We start from the raw sequence: 18,567 nt of genomic DNA, 5'->3' as shown, positions 1-18,567 counted from the left end.
ACACATACAAACGCACGGAATTTTTTCGCTGGCAGCTTCGTGTTAGCCTTTACCGCCCCCAAATTTGCTGGCTGCCCCTCAGTTTACCGCCTCGCCCACCGCTCCCCCACTTGCCGCCCCGTGTACTCGAGCCCAGACCATGGCATTTTTTCCATCATTTTGTTTTGTTCGACTTTGATGCCGTTTGTTTTTTTATCATTTTTTTTCATGGCGTTTGCATTGAAGAGCTTTTTGCAATTTGACTTTGCATTTTGGTTTTGGTTTTGGTTTTTGGCGGCCTGGCGAAGTCGAAATAGAGGGCGTGTGGAAGTGGGGAAAGTGTGCAATAAATTAACTAATTCAGCTGCAAATAATTGCTATTATAATTGCAATTATTGTTATTGTCACGCGCTATTTGTGTAATAGAATATTTGACGGCGCATAAAAGTAGGCAACAGTTTTTTTAATGCCGCCGCCGCAGCTCGCAGCCAGCGCTGGTCACACTGCAATGTGAAGCGCAGTGTTGTCAAGCGCTGGAGCACTCTATCAGTCTAGCAGCTCGAAAGCGTAGCAAAACTGAAAAAAATGTTTCACACACACACTCATACACGCACACACTCATACCCACACAGAGCTACGCAGCGCACACCTCAGTCAGCCTCTGTCCTGACCTAAGCCACCGCGTGGCTTAACTGCCAGCAGTCTCCACCTCTCGCTACCCACACTCCCCACTCCACAACCCTCTCACTCACTCACACACACACAAAGCGAACTCTTTCAGCTGCGCTGCAGCCGTCGTTTGTCTGCTGCTCGTCGCTGCTATTCCTAAGTTGTTTTTTTTTTTTTTTCTCCCAGCTGCTACTGCTGCTGCTGTGGCTGCGGCTGCGGCTGGATGCTGCTGCTGCTGCTGCAACCTTGCCTCGACTTCTACTCCATACGCTTCAGCTGCTCTGCTCGCCCCGCTCGAATTTTTTTTCAATTTTTTTCGTTTCTGCACTTCTTCCATTTCCATTTGCTGTGCATTTTTTCCACGCAGCCTCCCCTTCAACATTTTTTTTCGTGGCCGCCTTGTCACAGGAAACAATTTTTTCCATTGGCTCGTGCCGTCTCGCTCGCGCGCCGCACTTCTGACCCGCTCAAAAATGGCATTTTTTGCTGTTCCGTTTTGCCTTTGCGTTTGCTTTGCCGTTGCCCCTTCTGCGGCTTGTTGTTGTTGTTGTTGCTTTTGCGATTGTGTTTTGTATTTTGTGTTTGAATTTGCTTTTAGATTTTGCTTTTTAGTTTCATTTCAATTGAACTTCACGGCATAAAAAAGCCGTAGAGTTGCCATTGAAACGTGTATATATATTACAAATGACTGCTCTTAGTGGTACAGAATTGGGTTAGACAATTTTGGTGGACTACTCAACTCGCAAAACTTTGGGTATATAAAATTGGATTTCAGTTTGTAATAAAGGGTATACAATATTAACTCTTATTTTGGCAGAATAGCAGAATTTATATAATGGCTCTCGATTTAGACGATGCAAATGTTTATAAACAGCAGATAAATCAAACATACAGAGGTGGTCAAAAGTAATTACACACCGAGCTTTTTTCTGCATGCTCAGCTTTAAAAGCTTGTTGTTGTTGTTGTTGTTCGCTGTTTTTGAAAAAAAGCTTTTGTGTCATAAAGCTTATTCTGTGTAGAAGCGATCGGCAAAAAGAAATTGCTAAAATAACGGTACAGGTTCGTAGATATAGCAAAAAGAACAGTTACCTAGAGGTTGTCAAAAGTATTTACACACATTTTTTTTGCGTCATAAGTATTTACACAATGTAAATTTGCCTTTAGTCTTTGATTTGCGTTGATCATGTGCGGTCTTTGACTAAGATCGGAATTCAATTTGTAGTTGAAATTGTAGATGTGCTGTAAAATGGTAAAAACAAAGGAACTATCAGTCGAAACAAGATCCGAGATCGTAACCAAGTTTAAGAGTGGTGTTGGGGCATCGGAGTTGGTAAAGATATTCAAAATATCTAGAAAAACGGTGTATAACTTGGTTAACAAAAGGGATACACTTGGAAATTTGAATAATTTACACCGAAGTGGGCGAAAGCCAGCATTGAACACCAGGGAATGCAGAAGACTTGTCAGCACATTCGTAGAAAACCCCGAGATAAGCCCAGTTAAAAGTGTCTGCAGCATCACAACAGATAATTGGTAAACATGTCAGTGATGCTACTATTCGTAGAAGGTTAAAGGATGTTGACATAAACACCTATGTCGTCCGAAAAATCATTGATATCTCGGAAGCAAACAAAGCAAAACGTCTTGCTTTTGCTTTAGAGTACATTGAAAAGCCTTTGGAGTTTTGGTACAACATTTTGTGGACAGATGAGGTTGCATTTCAGTTTCAAGGCTCATTTCGAAAGACTTTTATGCATTTAAGTCGACAAAATAAAAAAACTGCAGTGCAGCCTCTTAGCAGGTTTGGAGGTGGCACAGTAATGTTTTGGGGTTGCATGTCGTACTATGGTTTTGGAGATTTTGTGCCAATAGAGGGCACTCTGACCCAATCACGATATTTGCACATATTAAATGACAATGCTTTTACTTCGGCGAACAAACTATTTCCAACAATCGAATGGGTATTGCAGCAAGACAATGCTCCATGCCACAAAGGCTCAATACCCACCAAGTTTTTGGCGGACTTAGATCAAGCAATCCTGCCCTGGCCTGCGCAAAGTCCGGACCTTAACATTATTGAAAATGTTTGGGCTTTAATAAAATCCAAACGGCTATTCAAAAAGGACCGGAAACGGGATGATACCATTCAGGGAAGTTACCGGAATATGGTCGGAGCTCACAGTTGACTTCGCCCGATCATTGGTAACATCAATTCCAGCCAGGCTTCAGGCTGTAATTGACGAAAAAGGGGGAATGACAAAATACTAAATTAAATAAATAAACCCTTTATTATGTTCAACAAAAATTAAAAATAAATAACATTAATTAATGCCATTAAAAAATGTTTAAATTTTGTGTAAATACTTATGACGCAAAAAAATGTGTGTAAATACTTTTGACAACCTCTAGGTAACTGTTCTTTTTGCTATATCTACGAACCTGTACCGTTATTTTAGCAATTTCTTTTTGCCGATCGCTTCTACACAGAATAAGCTTTATGACACAAAAGCTTTTTTTTCAAAAACAGCGAACAACAACAACAACAACAAGCTTTTAAAGCTGAGCATGCAGAAAAAAGCTCGGTGTGTAATTACTTTTGACCACCTCTGTATATCCCTAGATCTAGGGATATTCACATTAGTACTTTGTGACTCAGCAGCAAATACACAAATAGTCAGGCTGCGCATTTAAGCCAACTCGAATTAAAGCGGGCTATGATTAACAACTTGCGAGGAAGAAAAGGATTCCAGCGCAGAAAAGAATTCTGCAGAGCTGGAAGTGTTGTAGAATAGAATCCGTAATAATTTATTGTAGATCTGAGAATTATATTTGGGTAACAGGCTTCCTCACTAATTGAAGTTTAATAAGAAATGCGCAACAAGGTCTAAGACACTAAGCAAAACTATTAAAAAAAAAATATATATATATATATATATATATTTTTTTTTTAATTTCATTTTTATAAAGTATGCATAATCTTTCGATTCAAATAAATCTCTTAACTTAGTAAACCTAGCCGAATATGAATTGGGTCGCTCACTAAGGAATTTCGTTTTGACGATAAAAGCTGATCTTAATAATCAAAAATTAAACAAATTAAAAATAATACAAATAAAATAGAATTAACATAAATAATAATAAAAAATTTAAAAAAAAAAAAAAAAAAAAATGTAATTCTTAGACTCTTTTTAAAAGATCCATTATTTCGAGATAACTCATTTATTTCTTTCATTTGTCAAATTCAATATTTTTCGACTAGAATACTAATCAACCTTTGGCGAAGTATTTTATGGGCATGTTTACGATTGGGATGAGACTCTCATGCCATCTAATTGAGTAGAATGTATGTATATAAGAAAATAATTATAGTGAAGCGAATGTGGATTTGACAAATAAATATGGATACGAGTGTATAAAATATTTAACAAATATAAAAAAAAAAATTTCCTGCCATAATCCAAATGCATCAAAGCTCAGAATAAAAACTAATGTTTATTACTAAAAAATCTTAAAGAGCTAACATATTTTTTTTCCATTCCGAGATCCCACATCTATATACGCATATATCATCTAACTTCTTTTGCAACATTTTCGCTTATCTATGCAAAAGAAAAAACGTTTTCACTTTTAGAAAAAGCTGTGGCAACATTTTCGTGTGTGAAAAATTAATTAACACCATGTGGCAACACTGTCAGTGGATTTCGATGTAATATTTCCTATTTCTTTTTTTTTTTTTTTTAGCGTGTATGGTTGTGTTTTGTGTGTGTGTATGTGTGTGCTTCTACGTTGTTTTGCATTTTGCTTTGGCTTGCTTTACTTTTTTGCTTTTTTTTGCGTGTCACAGAGATTTTTTTAGTTGTTTTGTTGTGTTGTGTTGGAGCACAGTGGACAGTAGAAAGCACACACACACACACATGCATACATATGTGGATTGAGGAGTGAGGGGGTGTGGGCGTCGGTGTGTCGGCTTTTGGGGCCAAAGCCCGCACATTTGCTATGGTTACTTGCATGGGCTTATTCCAATGCGTGACTGGCGTTTGTGGACTTTGAATACAAACAAAGCACACAAATACACACACACACACATAACTCTGTCGATGTGTGTGTGTGTGTGTGAGTGTGTGTATGCACATGTGCATTTCAATACGCATTAATAACTACGAATTCAATGCGACGCCCATCACACACACACACACACAGAGGAGTAGACAGCCCATCCAATCAAACACATACACACACAAACGCACACTCACACACAGTGCGTTGACTGCGCTGCTGCAGCTGACGCCTAAAAAACGGCAACAAAAATATAAAAATCAAATTCATTCGCCTTTTGGCCGCCTCGTTCGTTAATTTCGCCCGTTGCTGTGCCTCATTCGCACCCAAACCCCCAGCCCTGCAGCCCGCCAGCCCCCGCACCACTCACGTTTATTCATTCGTTAAAATTGACGGCAAAGCGCTGCGCCGGCAAGTATATAGAGTGCGGCACATTTGTCAGACGCCAAATTCAAAAATCGAAAAGAAAAAAAAAAAAAAAATATTCTATATTTTTATTTCTATTTTTTTTTACTCTGCCTCTAACATTTTCGCTTTTGATGGTGTTTAGTTTTTGAGTTTTTTTTCAGTTCTTTTTAGTTTTTTGGACGTATTTTGTTTGTCGGCCGCAAAGCGTTTTTCCATGAATTTTTCATCCATTTAGCGCGGCCATTGAGCCATTTTCATCGCGCTTAGAATTCATTGATACTTTCACAAATTGTTTTCCCATCAGATTGTTTTTACACCAATCTCCGCGGCGTGACATTGAATTCCCCCGAGTATCGCACAAATATTTAAAGTGATATTTGCTTTTGCTTTTTGAAATGTTTTCACATTTGACTTTGAAGCTTGTTTAAAGCTGACTTTGAATGACTAAAAAGGAAGGCGGAACTTATTTCGATTCTATTCGGAAATATTGTTCGTCTACTCTTCATAGTAATATAATATTTGTATATTACATGATAAGCTTATTTATTCTTTGATTTAAGGTTTGTTTAAAGTAAAGCAGGAAAAATGTTAATTCTTGAGTTCCATTTCCTATATCTATTTATATCATAATTTTTTCTTATATTGTTTCACGATTATTGTTTTGGAAGAAACTCCATGTTGAATTTATTGCAATTTGTTAATAAATTACAACTAAATCATTTTAGGTTGCTGTCACCATTATGCAAAGAAAAAACTGTGGAATAAATTAAAGGAAAGGAACCACCAACACAAGCAACAAGAGACTGAATAGACTCCTCCTCGATTGTATTCGTTTGATCTCCGAGATGACTTCAATATAATTAGATTCAAAGTAATAACAATTAAGGCATTTAACCATCTATTAAGGTGTATTTAAATTTATTAAATATACAAAGAAATGTAAATAAATAAACACATGCTTGACCGTCAAAAGAGTGACGTAGACCCCTCCAAGCCAACTAGACGGAAATACCTGAAGCAGCCGCCACAAGTTACCAAGATACCTCGGACGAGTCTTACCTTTGAGCCACACCGCAAAGCTACAATAAAGCAATATCCTCATGAACAATTGGGGCTGAGGTGGCTCAACAATAAGAAAGAGGGAGAGAGGAGAACCTTATGTACTGCCCATATGGCTTTATGAGTGCAAATTTGAGCGATAGCTGCCAAATCCAATTAATATAGTGCCGTAAGCTTCCCTAAACTTCCACATGAGCTCAAACTGCATACAGCCTAAGAGCAGATTGGAGGGCATATAAGCGGATGCAGCGAAAGATTATTGAGATCCCCCAGTCTGTTCGCATGCGAGTGAGTCTCTGCACGAACTTCAAGGCAACTAAATAGTGAGTAAGACTACCTCCATTTAAAATTCGTATACTGCGCTCTAAATGAATTACCCATCTATGCGTTAAGCTACTAAATAAGGTACAGGTGCTACACTAAAAAAAAAAAAAAAAAAAGAAAATAAATAATAATAATAAATAAATAATATCAAATCCAAAACATCTGATATGTTGTCATTAGTTATACGATATATATCGTATTAGCTCGTCAAAACAATTGCAATCACGAAGCTATCAAATAACAAAGCAGCCTCAGCTGTGTTCGACATTCATAAAATATAATAATAAAAATATTATCTGTTTTCGAGCAAAGCCGGCAAAGTCTTTATTCTATTCGGAATTATTAGCTTACGAACTAACTGTATAGCGTGAGTGCGAGTCGGAGTAGAGCGAAGAGGAAAAGCAAACATTCTGCGAAGTAAAATTTTGCTGGAAATACATTGGCCAGGCAGCTGACTCAATGAAGAGTGACAGCTGATTTGCTCAGCGCACACAGTTATATATCCACACACATATATCTATATAGGTGTGTGTGTGTGTGTGTGTGGTTGAGTATCAGAAGTGGCGATAACTGGGCAGAACAGACGACCAACATTTGGCGTGTGCGGCATTTGAAGTTGGGACCCAGTCGCTGCCACAACACGCTGCAATGCAGGCCAAGGACCGTCTGAGACGCGAGTACAGTTCGTTCAATGATCTGAGCAGGCAGTTTCGCATGTACGATGAGCAGTCGATAGACTCGCTGCTGGACGATCGCCTGCGCATCCACATGAATCCCAATGGCAGCGACGACATATCGCTGCAGCGGGATGACTGCTACACGCCCATCTACCCCGCGGCTCAGCCGCAGTCGCCGCTCCTGCTGCTGCGCCAGCACAACTTCAAGCTGAAGGCCTACTACTCGAACGTGGGCAACTGCGTGCAGTGCAACAAGCGGTGAGTATATCCGTACGATATTCCCACGACATTCATATGAGTCGCCTGGCTTCCAGCATTCGCTTTGGTGTGGCTAGCCTGAGGTGCCGCGACTGTCCGCTGCGCTGCCACACGGAGTGCTGCAGTCAGCTGACGGTCAACTGCATTCCACAGCCGTTGGCCAGCACGAAGCGGGGCCATTTGAGCGACTATGTGCCGCATGTGGCGCCCATGGTGCCCGCGCTGATCGTGCACTGTGTGACGGAGATCGAGGCACGCGGCCTGGAGCTGGAGGGGCTCTATCGAGTCTCCTCCACCAGGGACAAGGTCAAGCGCTTGCGGCACAAGCTGCTGCGCGGCAAGGCGACGCCGCATCTGGGCGACAAGGATACGCACACACTCTGCTGCTGCGTGAAGGACTTTCTGCGCTCGCTGGAGCGACCCCTCATACCCATGTACCACAGGCCGGACTTTGTGCTCGCCACGCAGCTCAGCGATCCGCTGGCTGTCGAGGAGCAGCTCTATCTGGCCATGGTAGATCTGCCGCAGGCGCATCGCGACACCCTGGCCTTCCTCATGCTGCACTGGCAGCGCATCGCCGAGAGTCCAGCCGTGAAGATGTCCATCAATAACATCGCCGTTGTATTCGCGCCCACGCTCTTTGACGACGCCGACTTGAATCTGAGCAACATTGTCCTGTGGCAGCAGGTGCTGCGTGTCCTGCTGCTGCAATCGGCCGGCTTCTGGGCGCAGTTCCTCGAGGTGGAGCCGCTGCTGCCAGCCAGCTCGCTGGACGATGACGAGTGGAAGCGTGAAAACTACCATTCCTCCAGCGCCCACTGGCAGTCTGTGAAGACCTACTTCCGATCCATGGTAGGTTTGTATCAAAAGCACCCTCCTCCCATTTGGTTCGATATCTGATTGCTGCCCTTTCACAGGTTAATCTCGCTGACTGAGTCCAGGTCAACTCGAGATTGTTGATAGCTGACTAATGGATAGCATAGACTAGCCCCGTTATTTTGTTAGCTTGTTTTGGTTAATTGTAATTTGAGCACTAAGGCTAATTACGCACACAGACACACACGCACACGCACACACACACACACACACACACACCGATATCACAGCTGTTTCCAGCAAGCAGAGATGTGTGAAATAGTGAAAACATCAGTTAACAAGAGATGTGGGGGATAGATAGTAAACACTTGTTCACAGCTCTAAAAGAAATATGGTTTCCTAAAAATATTATTCACTTTGTCGTTGAATTCATGCCATTCAGCAGGAGATGAAGAGGATAGCTCTGCACGATATTTAAAACCGTATTAAGGCTAATTCAATTTTTGCTACTAGAGCTGAGAGTCTCAAATAGAGCAGTTCATATTAGACTTAAGAAAAGCTCTTAAGTTGATTTTGGTTTTTGAGCAATGGTAAATATAGATCTTCGATGAGCTTGGTAATTTATCTTCGAGTGGATATCCAACAAAATATTAGATCCCACAAAAACATAATTTATTTTTGGGAATGAATATATCAGCAATTAACGTAAATCTTTTGATAAAATAATGATAACACATTTAAAAATTCAATTTATTTTACATTTGAGAATGAATATGCCACCAACTAACTGAACCGTTTCTCTGAATAAATATTATTATATTTGAAATTGCAATTTGGTTTGCCATTTATCCATACTTCATTGCTTTTTATCAAATTAGTTTTATTTGCAATTGTGTTTGTTGTCAGTCTCCAAAATTCTTTAATTTAAATTTTTAAAGCTGCGAGAGACAACGTGAAGGTAGATAAACAACTTGAGCTGAAACAAGTTTCGTTTCTAAAACTTTAAATTCTATTAAAAAGAGAACTTCATAAATAGAAGAAATCATAAGTTGAGTTTAGTTTTTGAGCAAGGGAGAATAAAGCTCTTTATTGATTTGTTAAGAGTGGAGATCCAAAGGCTGCAATATCCATTGGAATATAATATGAATATATATATATTTTTATAAGGAATACATTTGTCATTTATAAACTGTTTCAATAAAAATAATGTGCTTACATATAAAATTTAATATTTTATTTCAGCTAATCCATATTCAATTCAATATCTTTATAAAAATAAATTCGATTTATAATATATTTAAGGCTCTTATAACTTTTGTCAGGCTTTAAGAGCCTTAAACTGAATTTGATAAAACTCTGAGAGGCAACGTGAAAAAATTTTATAAAATTAATAATTCGCTGGAACATATTTGCGGCATGTTGATTATTGATGTTATTTGAAGCAGCAAGCAAAACATCAACTGAATAAATTTGTATATAAATAAATAAGTTGCCCCAAGCGTTAATACAATAATAAAAAATTAATAAGCAAAGTTCTAAAAAAAAAAACAAAGCACACACACACACAGACATATACACACGCACACACACAGACATATACACACGCACACACAGAGCTAACGAGTTGACGTTTTAAAAACCATTTTCCTAGGAACTGGGAAAAAAGCGCATGATTTCATGCAATATGCAAAATACAAGCAAAACAAAACAAAACACTTGAATGCAACGGACGAGTGCATAAATAGACACATACACAACAAACACACACACACACACATATCAATGCATTGGCAAAATAATGTACACATAATAAAATTAAAAATAAACAAGTTACAAACTGCAACAGTGCGAAGGAGCGAGATGGCAATAGCTGTGCAAGCGGGACAGCTGCCATAGATTAAAAATATTCTATGTGTGTGTGTGAGTGTATGTACAGTTGCTAACCGCACTAAAAATGCATGTGAGGCATACTTGTTTCGGTCGATAGAGGGCGACACGCGTTAACATTAACCAAATGCTAATGCTAAAGGCCGCTGACCAACACAAACACGCACACACACACACACGTTTACGTACGCACACACACGCACATGTAGGGGCAATGGCAGCGCGCTGGGGCCACCAATACGCGTTTCAGAAAAATTGCAAAAATAAAATAATAAAAAAAAAAAAAACAAAATAAACAAAAAATAACAAAAATCAACGACAACAATAAAAATAAATATAAAAATAGTTTACATAATTCATGCATTATATCGGATAAAATTTTAATACCGGCCATCCGTGTGCGTGCATGTGTGTCCGTGTGTGTGTGTGTTTGTGTGGGCCGCGCTGCTTGGCAAAAAAGCGTTGCCTACTTGGGGGCGCGCGTTAAAATTGTTTAACAAATGGCACGCGCGCAATGTACGTGCGTGTGCGTGTGTGAGTGTGTGTGTGTGCGGTGGCTATGTATGTGTGCGGCATGTATGCATAATCGCTTGCAGTTTTTACTTATTTTTTTTTAGACTTTTTAGCCTATTTTTATTGTTAATTAAATGAGGGGAATTACCGACAACAAGTGCACATGCGTGTGTGTGTGTGTGTGTGTGTGTGTGTGTGTATGCAGAGCGAGAGTGCGCTAATTTTTTTTAGATTTTCTTTTTCGTTTTACTTTTTTTTTTTTTTTGTGTGTTTTTACTTGCTTAACGTGGCAAAACATTTTGCGCTCGTTTTTCGCATGTAATTTTACTAATTGATAGTGTGAGCTATTTGAGCAGCCTACACGCCCCCTTTCGGGGCATGTCCAGTGCTTCAGCGGCTTGGCTGTGCGTGTGTAATTGTGTTAGTGCACATAGCACACACAAAGCTGGGCAGCGGAGTGAGTTGAGTGAATGCAAAAACCAAAAAAAAAAAAAAAAAAAGAGGAAATGCATAAAAAAAAACTCACGATAAATGTAACTAAAAAATTGCTGTGCAAAATTATAAAGGGGCATTACGCGTGTTGGCTGGGGAGCTGGCGCCGAAAAGGCAGCGACAATTTAATGCCCAGCATACATACACCCACCGTTACACACACACACACACATACGTATGTGTCAGTCGCATGGGCGCAGAGAGCATTTTCGAGCGCATTCCAGTTGATTCTTTTTTTTTTTTTTTTTATTGAAATCGCCGTCTCCAATTTTTTATATTGGCAAAATGGACGTAATTAAGAATATTTAAAAAATTGAATAATTGTGTATGTATTGGTGATTTGATATTTTATTTTATATCTATATTTTATTTGTAGAAAAAGTTAGAAATTGTGATTAATAATTAATGTGAAAAATGCTTAAAGTCAGTCAGAAATTTCAGTCAGTTCCAATTCAGTTTTGATTGCTACATCGATTTCTCGGGGCAGCAAATGAAGATCATAAAGCTTTAACGTCTACCACCTGCCCGTACGCTCACACATCATTTTTCGACCAACAAAAAAAGTGCAAAAATAACATTTGCCCCTCCTCTTGCACAGCCAAAATAAAAAAGAAGAAGAAGGGAAGTGAGAAAGCAGGCCAGCGCACACTAACATGATAGGCTGGCTGCAGCACACACACACACACATGCAGAGAGAGAGAGGAGCACTCACACAGATGCGCATGGACATGCACAGGCTGTGTGCTATATGGATACGTAGATGTGTGGCCAGTCAAAGGCTTTAAAGAAGACAAAAAAAAAAAGTAGTTGCTGCTGCTGCTACAACGCAGATGCGAGTGCCAAGTGAAGTAATTCCAATTGAAGCTTTAGCTGCATTGGCAACAACAACAACAACAACAACGGCGAGCACAACAAGGAGACTGCCAAAACAGCACCGTAAAAAAATGCCAAGTGTGGGTAATTAAAAACGTAGCAGCAGACCAGCAGACGCTTTTGAGCGTAGAAACGCACTAATTTCCAGTAGTGCAGCTTACACACACACACACACACACACGTAAGCACCCAAACTCATACTCATAAATGCATATGTGTGTAAGCTACAAAAAGGAAACATAAAGTTGACACACACACACACACTCTCGCACAGCAACTGTGAATTCACTCGCACGCAGCGGCAGCTGCAAAAAAAATTTGCAGCATACTTTTAGGCATGCTGCTATTTCACTTCGCCTCGCACAAATGAACACCTCTTCAGCCCAGCCGTAGCTGCTGCTGCTGCTGCTGCTGATGTTGTTGTTGCTATTGTTGCTGGCTTTTCAGCAGCGTCATCAACATCATCAGTCGCCCACCCGAACACACACACACGCACACGCACACACACACAGAGTCTCGCTCATCAGCGCACGCTGCTGTTAGCTGTTAGCTCCGCACCACAATTTGTGGGCGTTCTGGGTGTGGCATATCTGGCCGACATATCATTCGTCCAATGGACAACAAAATTTCGTTATTGCTGCTGCTGCGGCTGCTCCCAACAACACGAAAAACAACAACAATTTTCTACAATTTTCTTTTTTATTTGGGGGGTTTTTGCGATTTTTGTTGTTCAATTTACTTTCATTTGTTCGATCTTCGTTAACACACTCACACAGGCACACGCATATACACATACGCATCAGTATATGAGCTAAAGCAACCGTCAATTTTTTGCCATTTTTATAGGTGAGTAGAGAAATATTTGAAGGCAGATAGGCTCTCTCCTATTGTGTTTTATACATATACTTTAAACTTGAAATTCAATTTAAGTCATATATTTCATATTATTACAACATGAATTCAAGTTTTAGCATTTCTTATCCAGCAAATATTTGCTGCGTTTTGCTTACTCAATTCATAGCAGCTAAATCTCACTTTTTATAGCTAAACTATCTTTATACAGGCTAAATCTTATCATCTTTTCGTTAATCCTCCTCAGTGTCAAGCAATATTCCGACTTTCAGTTCAATCTTCTGCCCCTACCGTTGCATTATCCCACGCATATCATTGACTCGACATACGCAGCAAAAATCTGGCAGTGCCACCTGCCGCAGGTCAGCAGAGAATCAAAAAAGAAAAGAGAACAAAAAACAAGTGTAACCGTTAAAAACAATAAGCTCAATTAACTGCAATTAACACACTGACAAACACACACACACACACGCAGAGGGCCACACACTTGCAGGTCGATGCATAATTGACATTTTATGAGCAGCATCTGTTGAGTGTCATTAATGCCGTTTTCTGTCCAGTTTCGGTCAAGTGTGTTGGCTGATGCTCAAGCTGAATGAAATGTGGGAAAAAAAACGCGCTTAACATGTCAAGGGGGAGCGGAGGGCGAAGGAGGCGTATTGAAGAAGAGAGGCCATACGATGCGGGCACAGAAATCCGGCTGAAATTCGAAACTTTTCTGGGCCAAACAAATCAACTGGAAAATTGTAAACAAAGGCCGTCGCGTCGCTCCGCTGGCCGTCGACTCGTTGTCAACACTTCTCTGGGCCAGGCCGACGGCCAAAATACGTTTAAGCCTTAACTTAACCGGTAAGTGCAATGCAAATATCAGTCGGCGTACAATGAAAGCGGCTCCACCTACCTGCGGGCACATTTTGCATTGATACTTTCGTCCACTGCCTCCGGCCGGTGCGTGGCCGCCCGGTCCCGGCCCGCCCATTTTGCTGGCATTGATGGGCTGCGGGACGACGAGCAGCGCCGCCGCCGAGGCAGCTGCCACCGCATTGTTGTGATGATGCGCCGCGGCTGCAGCAGCCGCCGACACGTGATTGCCATGATGCGAACCGCCAGCCAGGCTGGAGTTGCCGCCTCCCGGCCCGGAGCCAGAACCGTTGACAGCGCCAAGTCCCAGGCTGCCTGTGAAAAAGAAATAGCTTGCATTGCAATAAATAAATATCATAAATATGATTCTTTAATATGTAAATAAATAAGCATTTTATAACACTGAAGAAATAAGAGTCTGATAAAAAAAATTGATAAATAAATGGAATTCATTGATCCTTGCCTAACTTGAGCATTGAAATAAACTTTGTTAGAGCCTAAGTAAAATTTAAATTTAATTTAATTTGTCTTAATATGATAACGACTTTGTCTCTTTCGGTATCCTACTATGCAGAAAGCAGAATTATTATTATTTATTTATTTATTTTTTTTTTTTTTTAATTTATTTATTTATTTTGGCACTGAATTGAAAAAGAAAAGTAGAAAGATAAGACTTAACTTTATAATAGAGTAATAAATGTCGATAAATGTAATTAAAATATATATTAAATATAGTAAAAAAAAAAAAAAAATGTTTAATAATCATATAATATATAATCACTATCAGCAAGTTTTCGCTAACAATAAAACTTGTTAAAATAATATTGAGCATACAATCAGAAAAAGACTCTTGCAATGATTCTCTGTTGATATTCAAGTTTACTTATTTATATTTACTTTCCTCTTTATTTATTATTTGTAAAATTATAATAAATCAATTATTTATGTAATACTAGCAATTAATTGAATTTGGAAATTTTTACACTTTTATATGAAAAAAAAAAAAAAACATTTGTCTAACTTTGTCTAAAACTGATCGGCTTTATTTATTTGCAGTACTTATATAGTATATATTAAAATATACTCATAAAAATGTTATGTAAGAGAACAAGCATGATTCTCAACTTCGGAATAAGGAGACTAAAAAGACTTTAGTTTATTAGCCCTCTCAGCCGCTAATCAGTAACTAGCCTCCTCTAAATGTAAATGAAGATAATCAAAACATATAGGAAATACGGTTGATTCTATAGCATACAAAATCTATATCATGCTTCCAGTCCAGTCTGTTGACTGTAACAGTAAGGCAAACTGTCAAGCGCGGTGGCTGCTCTCTTTTGGTTTAAGGGAGAATACACAAAGATTGTGCTGGAACTCTTGGTTTTAATCGATGGCATAATGTTTCGGGATAGTACCTGATCACTTTACAACAAAATTTGGGAGAATTAGGTGAACATATGGGTTTTACTACTGAGAAATGCAGAACAATGACTCAAAGAACACGTCTAATTTGGTCAAAAAGTGGATAATATGGCAAGGATTCAAGTCCCTGAAGTGTCCTGAATACTCTTCAGACATGAATATCATTGAAAATATATGGTGCAAAACTGTAACATTTGACTTTCCTTACATTTATATTTCTTATAATTACTCCAGCCAATTGAATGATTTCAAATTTTCAGATAAGACAGCTAAATATCATACTAACAAAATAAAATTAAGATCTTAAACATCCATAGAGTAGAAAGAAAAATATAGACTCTTGAAGTTGCAACATTGAATTCGTGTTACAGTTTTGCTCGTCACTGTAATTACATGAAGAGAATAGTATATAATTAATACTCCGTCCTACTAGCACCTATCATACTGCAATATTAATACATTTAGTTTAAGCTGCATTACTCATTTAATAACTGCTCATACTTTCATTCTCAGCTCTCTCTCTTTCTCTGCCTATCTCTCTCTAAGAGGCATTCTCCCTGCCCATGCCAGACATATGTCTAGTTATTCAGTCTTCTCTCACGTTTCAAATTTATGTTGCTTAAAAAATTGCAAACACCAAAACGAAAGGAGACAAAAAAAAAAAAAAAATAAATGTATTAGAAATCTTGTTGACAAGTGTTGCTGGACCTTAAAAGGGAAAAGCTTTGACTTGGGATCGTAAGACTTACCTTGTCCGGCGACCGCCGCATGGTGCTCCAGACGATTGTCATCCAGAAAGTGACCTGCAATTGAGTTGTTTGCTTCAGTGGCTGCTGAATTGTGTCAGCCGTGGCGCCATCTAATGTGGCCACGGCTGTCAGTCCAATCGACTGGAGTCGCGTTGAGTCGAGTCGAGTTGAGTTGAGTTGAGTCGAGTACAAGTCATGCCGCGCGTCTCCGTTGAAGTTGCCGACGTTCACTCACGTCAGCCAGCCGCCAAACTGCCAAGCTGCCACCTGCCACCTGCCCCCTGGCCACCTGCCACCAGGCTGCTTGCGCCTCTGCCACCAGGCTGCTCCTCGCTGGCTTCTCTAATTAAACTTGGCCGCTCTGATTGCCACTGGGAAATCGCGCTCGAGTTGAGTTACAGTTTATGTGAAAATAGTTTCACAATTTTCTTCTTTTTTTTTCAAATAGTCTTTTAATGCCTCGCTTCTAGTCAGCCAGCCATCCAGCCATCCATCTATCTATCTTTCTATCCATCCATAATTGAGTGCCCAGTGCATTTGCGTGCAAAAATTGTGTGAATTTGTTGATGAGCTGGAAATGCCGAGGACTGGGCCACTCGCTGGCGAGGATTAGCGGTGCAGCCGAGGGCGCCCTGCTGGCATGTCAAAAGCTTTTCTAATAAAACATTTGCAGACAATCGCTGGCCCCAAATTGCCAGCAAGGCCTACTCAAGTTGTTCAACATTTTTAGTGTTAATTACGGGCGGGCGAATGGCGCCAGCCCGGCAAAACTGTCCAAACTGAATGAACGATGGGGCACAAGCAGCCTAACCAACAGGATACACTCGAAGAAATAAATCTGTCTTTTCGAGAGCAGAAAAATGAGCAGATCGAGGCAAAGGAATACAAAGCGAATGCCTAATTGTTGTATAATACTAATATAATACTAATAAAAATATTTTTTTTTATGAAAATAATAATAATAATAATAAAAAAAAAGTTGATATACTAAAAGTTTTTCAATTATGTATTAATATAATTATTAATTAATTTATTTATTTATTTCTTTAATTTTTATTTAAAATTTGATTTTGTTTTTTTTTTTTTTTTTTACAATTTTTATTAATATATGAAATATATCAATATATTTTTTTTTGTACAAAATTTTTTTGAAATATTTTCAAATATTTTCTTTATTAAGAAAATAGATTTATTTCATTCGCGCAGAATATTTGCCATAAATTCAATTTAAATATATTTTGGATATGCAGAATAATTCTTGATAATTCATAAAAATTCGTGATAATTCATTTTAATTTATGTTAATTCATAATAATTCATTTTTCATTTCATTTTCCTTATTTTCTGAAAATCTTTCGCAAGTTCTCTGTATATATTTCTTCGAGTGCAGCAATATGAGCTACAACATGTTTGCAGCAGTCAGGCCGCGTCTTGGCCCAGTCTGTGAGTCATGGCCAGCATAGCTGAAGTCGTCCGTATTGTTAATTTGTACAGGTAAAAGCCAACAGGCAGGCGTACAGGTAAAAGCGAATGCATCGCATAGATACATCTACATCTACATTGTTGGTCGCGATGTTGCTGCGATGCTTATCGCAGTTGCAGCAGCAGCAGCAGCAGCAGCAGCAGCGCAGCAACATCAACCACAACAACAACAACAATGTTATTGGCCAATTGCCTAGCGTTGACATTATCGGGTCGAGATCATTGCCGCCAACGGAGCTACTAACCCGATATCGGACCCGTTTACCGCAAACCCTTTTTGGAGCGTGTTGCTGTCAATGTTGCCGCCGTTGTTGCTGTTGCACAGAGAGATGTTGTTTGCATTTTAGGAATTTATGTAAACATGTTGTAAGCAATTGTTGCTACTACTCTGCCTCCTGCTGCTGTTGCCGCTGCTGTTGCTGCGCCTGCAATTCCTTCAGTTAAAGGTCAATCTTTCGTGGGAGTATCTGTTCGGCGTCTGTCCTTAGCTGAATGGAGCCTTTGTCTTGGCCAACAGCATGCCGCACGCGTGTTGCAATTTAACTTTTATATGCAACGTATGCATTTTTCGCTGCCGATTGCAATCTGAACTCGCGCGCGCTCTTTCTTTCCCCCCTTTCCTCTAGCCGCCCCTTCCTACTGCCTTGGCATATCTGCTCGAGATTCGTGATTATCGTTTGTTGTTTTTGTGAGCAATTAATTAAGCGCAGGAGGCTAAGGAGCCCAGCCAACTGGAAAACTTGTTCGCCTGGGTCAGGTATTCCACGTTTTGGGGCAGGTCATTGAAAGGCGACGAGTTGGGGTAAAGGGAAGCGACAGTTCGATTCAGTTCAGTCCGCTGTCCATACTCACCTTTTTGCAGATTATTGTGATGGTGGTGATCGTTCATTTTGGCCTGCAAAGCAAAGGTAGTTAATCAATTATTAATCACATATCAAATGATAAGATTTTAGGCTGTTTATTTCTATTCTTTTCTTAGCGAATTAAGAGCACTGTTTAGAAAATCTTTGATGATAATTTAAAAAAAAAAAATAATAATAATAAAATTATATACACGTTACAATGAATTTTTATTATATATTTTTTTATTAGATATTTTTATTAATAAGGGATCTGCATAATTGGAATCTTTATTCCTATGCCTATCTGTGATAATTGAATGAATTAATTGTAATAAATTAAATAGATTATT

General features: G+C 39.3%; 2 protein-coding genes across 7 annotated transcripts in view; one reads left to right on the top strand and one right to left on the bottom strand.

Moving 5' to 3' along the window:
* LOC6572591 (zinc finger protein rotund) overlaps positions 1 to 18,567 on the bottom strand; it is a 53,095-nt gene that overhangs the window by 13,094 nt on the left and 21,434 nt on the right. For all 5 annotated transcript variants that reach the window (XM_044007621.1, XM_044007622.1, XM_044007623.1 and 2 more), the window contains 3 exons: positions 18,228 to 18,270; positions 15,894 to 15,947; positions 13,766 to 14,040 (listed from right to left, as the gene is read on the bottom strand). In XM_044007621.1, the coding sequence (XP_043863556.1) occupies positions 13,766 to 14,040; positions 15,894 to 15,947; positions 18,228 to 18,270 (372 nt within the window). The remainder of the gene's footprint in view (positions 1 to 13,765; positions 14,041 to 15,893; positions 15,948 to 18,227; positions 18,271 to 18,567) is intronic.
* On the top strand, positions 4,746 to 9,471 carry LOC6572590 (GTPase-activating protein RacGAP84C). Of its 2 annotated transcripts, XM_001998661.4 has the most exons (4): positions 4,746 to 4,762; positions 7,022 to 7,431; positions 7,488 to 8,283; positions 8,349 to 9,471. In XM_001998661.4, the coding sequence occupies exons 2-4, from the start codon at positions 7,145 to 7,147 to the stop codon at positions 8,364 to 8,366; spliced, it is 1,101 nt and encodes a 366-aa protein (XP_001998697.1). In that variant the 5' UTR covers positions 4,746 to 4,762; positions 7,022 to 7,144; the 3' UTR covers positions 8,367 to 9,471. The 2 variants fall into 2 exon arrangements, with proteins under 2 accessions (XP_001998697.1, XP_015022005.1); XM_015166519.3 differs by lacking the exon at positions 4,746 to 4,762 and having other exon boundaries at positions 7,036 to 7,431; positions 7,488 to 8,287.

The sequence above is a fragment of the Drosophila mojavensis genome, unplaced genomic scaffold (assembly GCF_018153725.1).
Source record: "Drosophila mojavensis isolate 15081-1352.22 unplaced genomic scaffold, ASM1815372v1 contig_19, whole genome shotgun sequence".
Classification (NCBI taxonomy): Eukaryota; Metazoa; Arthropoda; class Insecta; order Diptera; family Drosophilidae; genus Drosophila; species Drosophila mojavensis.
This window is presented reverse-complemented; position numbering and strand designations above follow the sequence as displayed.

Coding starts and splice junctions, on each gene's coding strand:
- LOC6572590 (XM_001998661.4), top strand. CDS start 7,145: ATGCAGGCCAAGGACCGTCTGAGACGCGAGTACAGTTCGTTCAATGAT. Junction 7,432..7,487: donor TGCGTGCAGTGCAACAAGCG/GTGAGTATATCC, acceptor CCTGGCTTCCAG/CATTCGCTTTGGTGTGGCTA.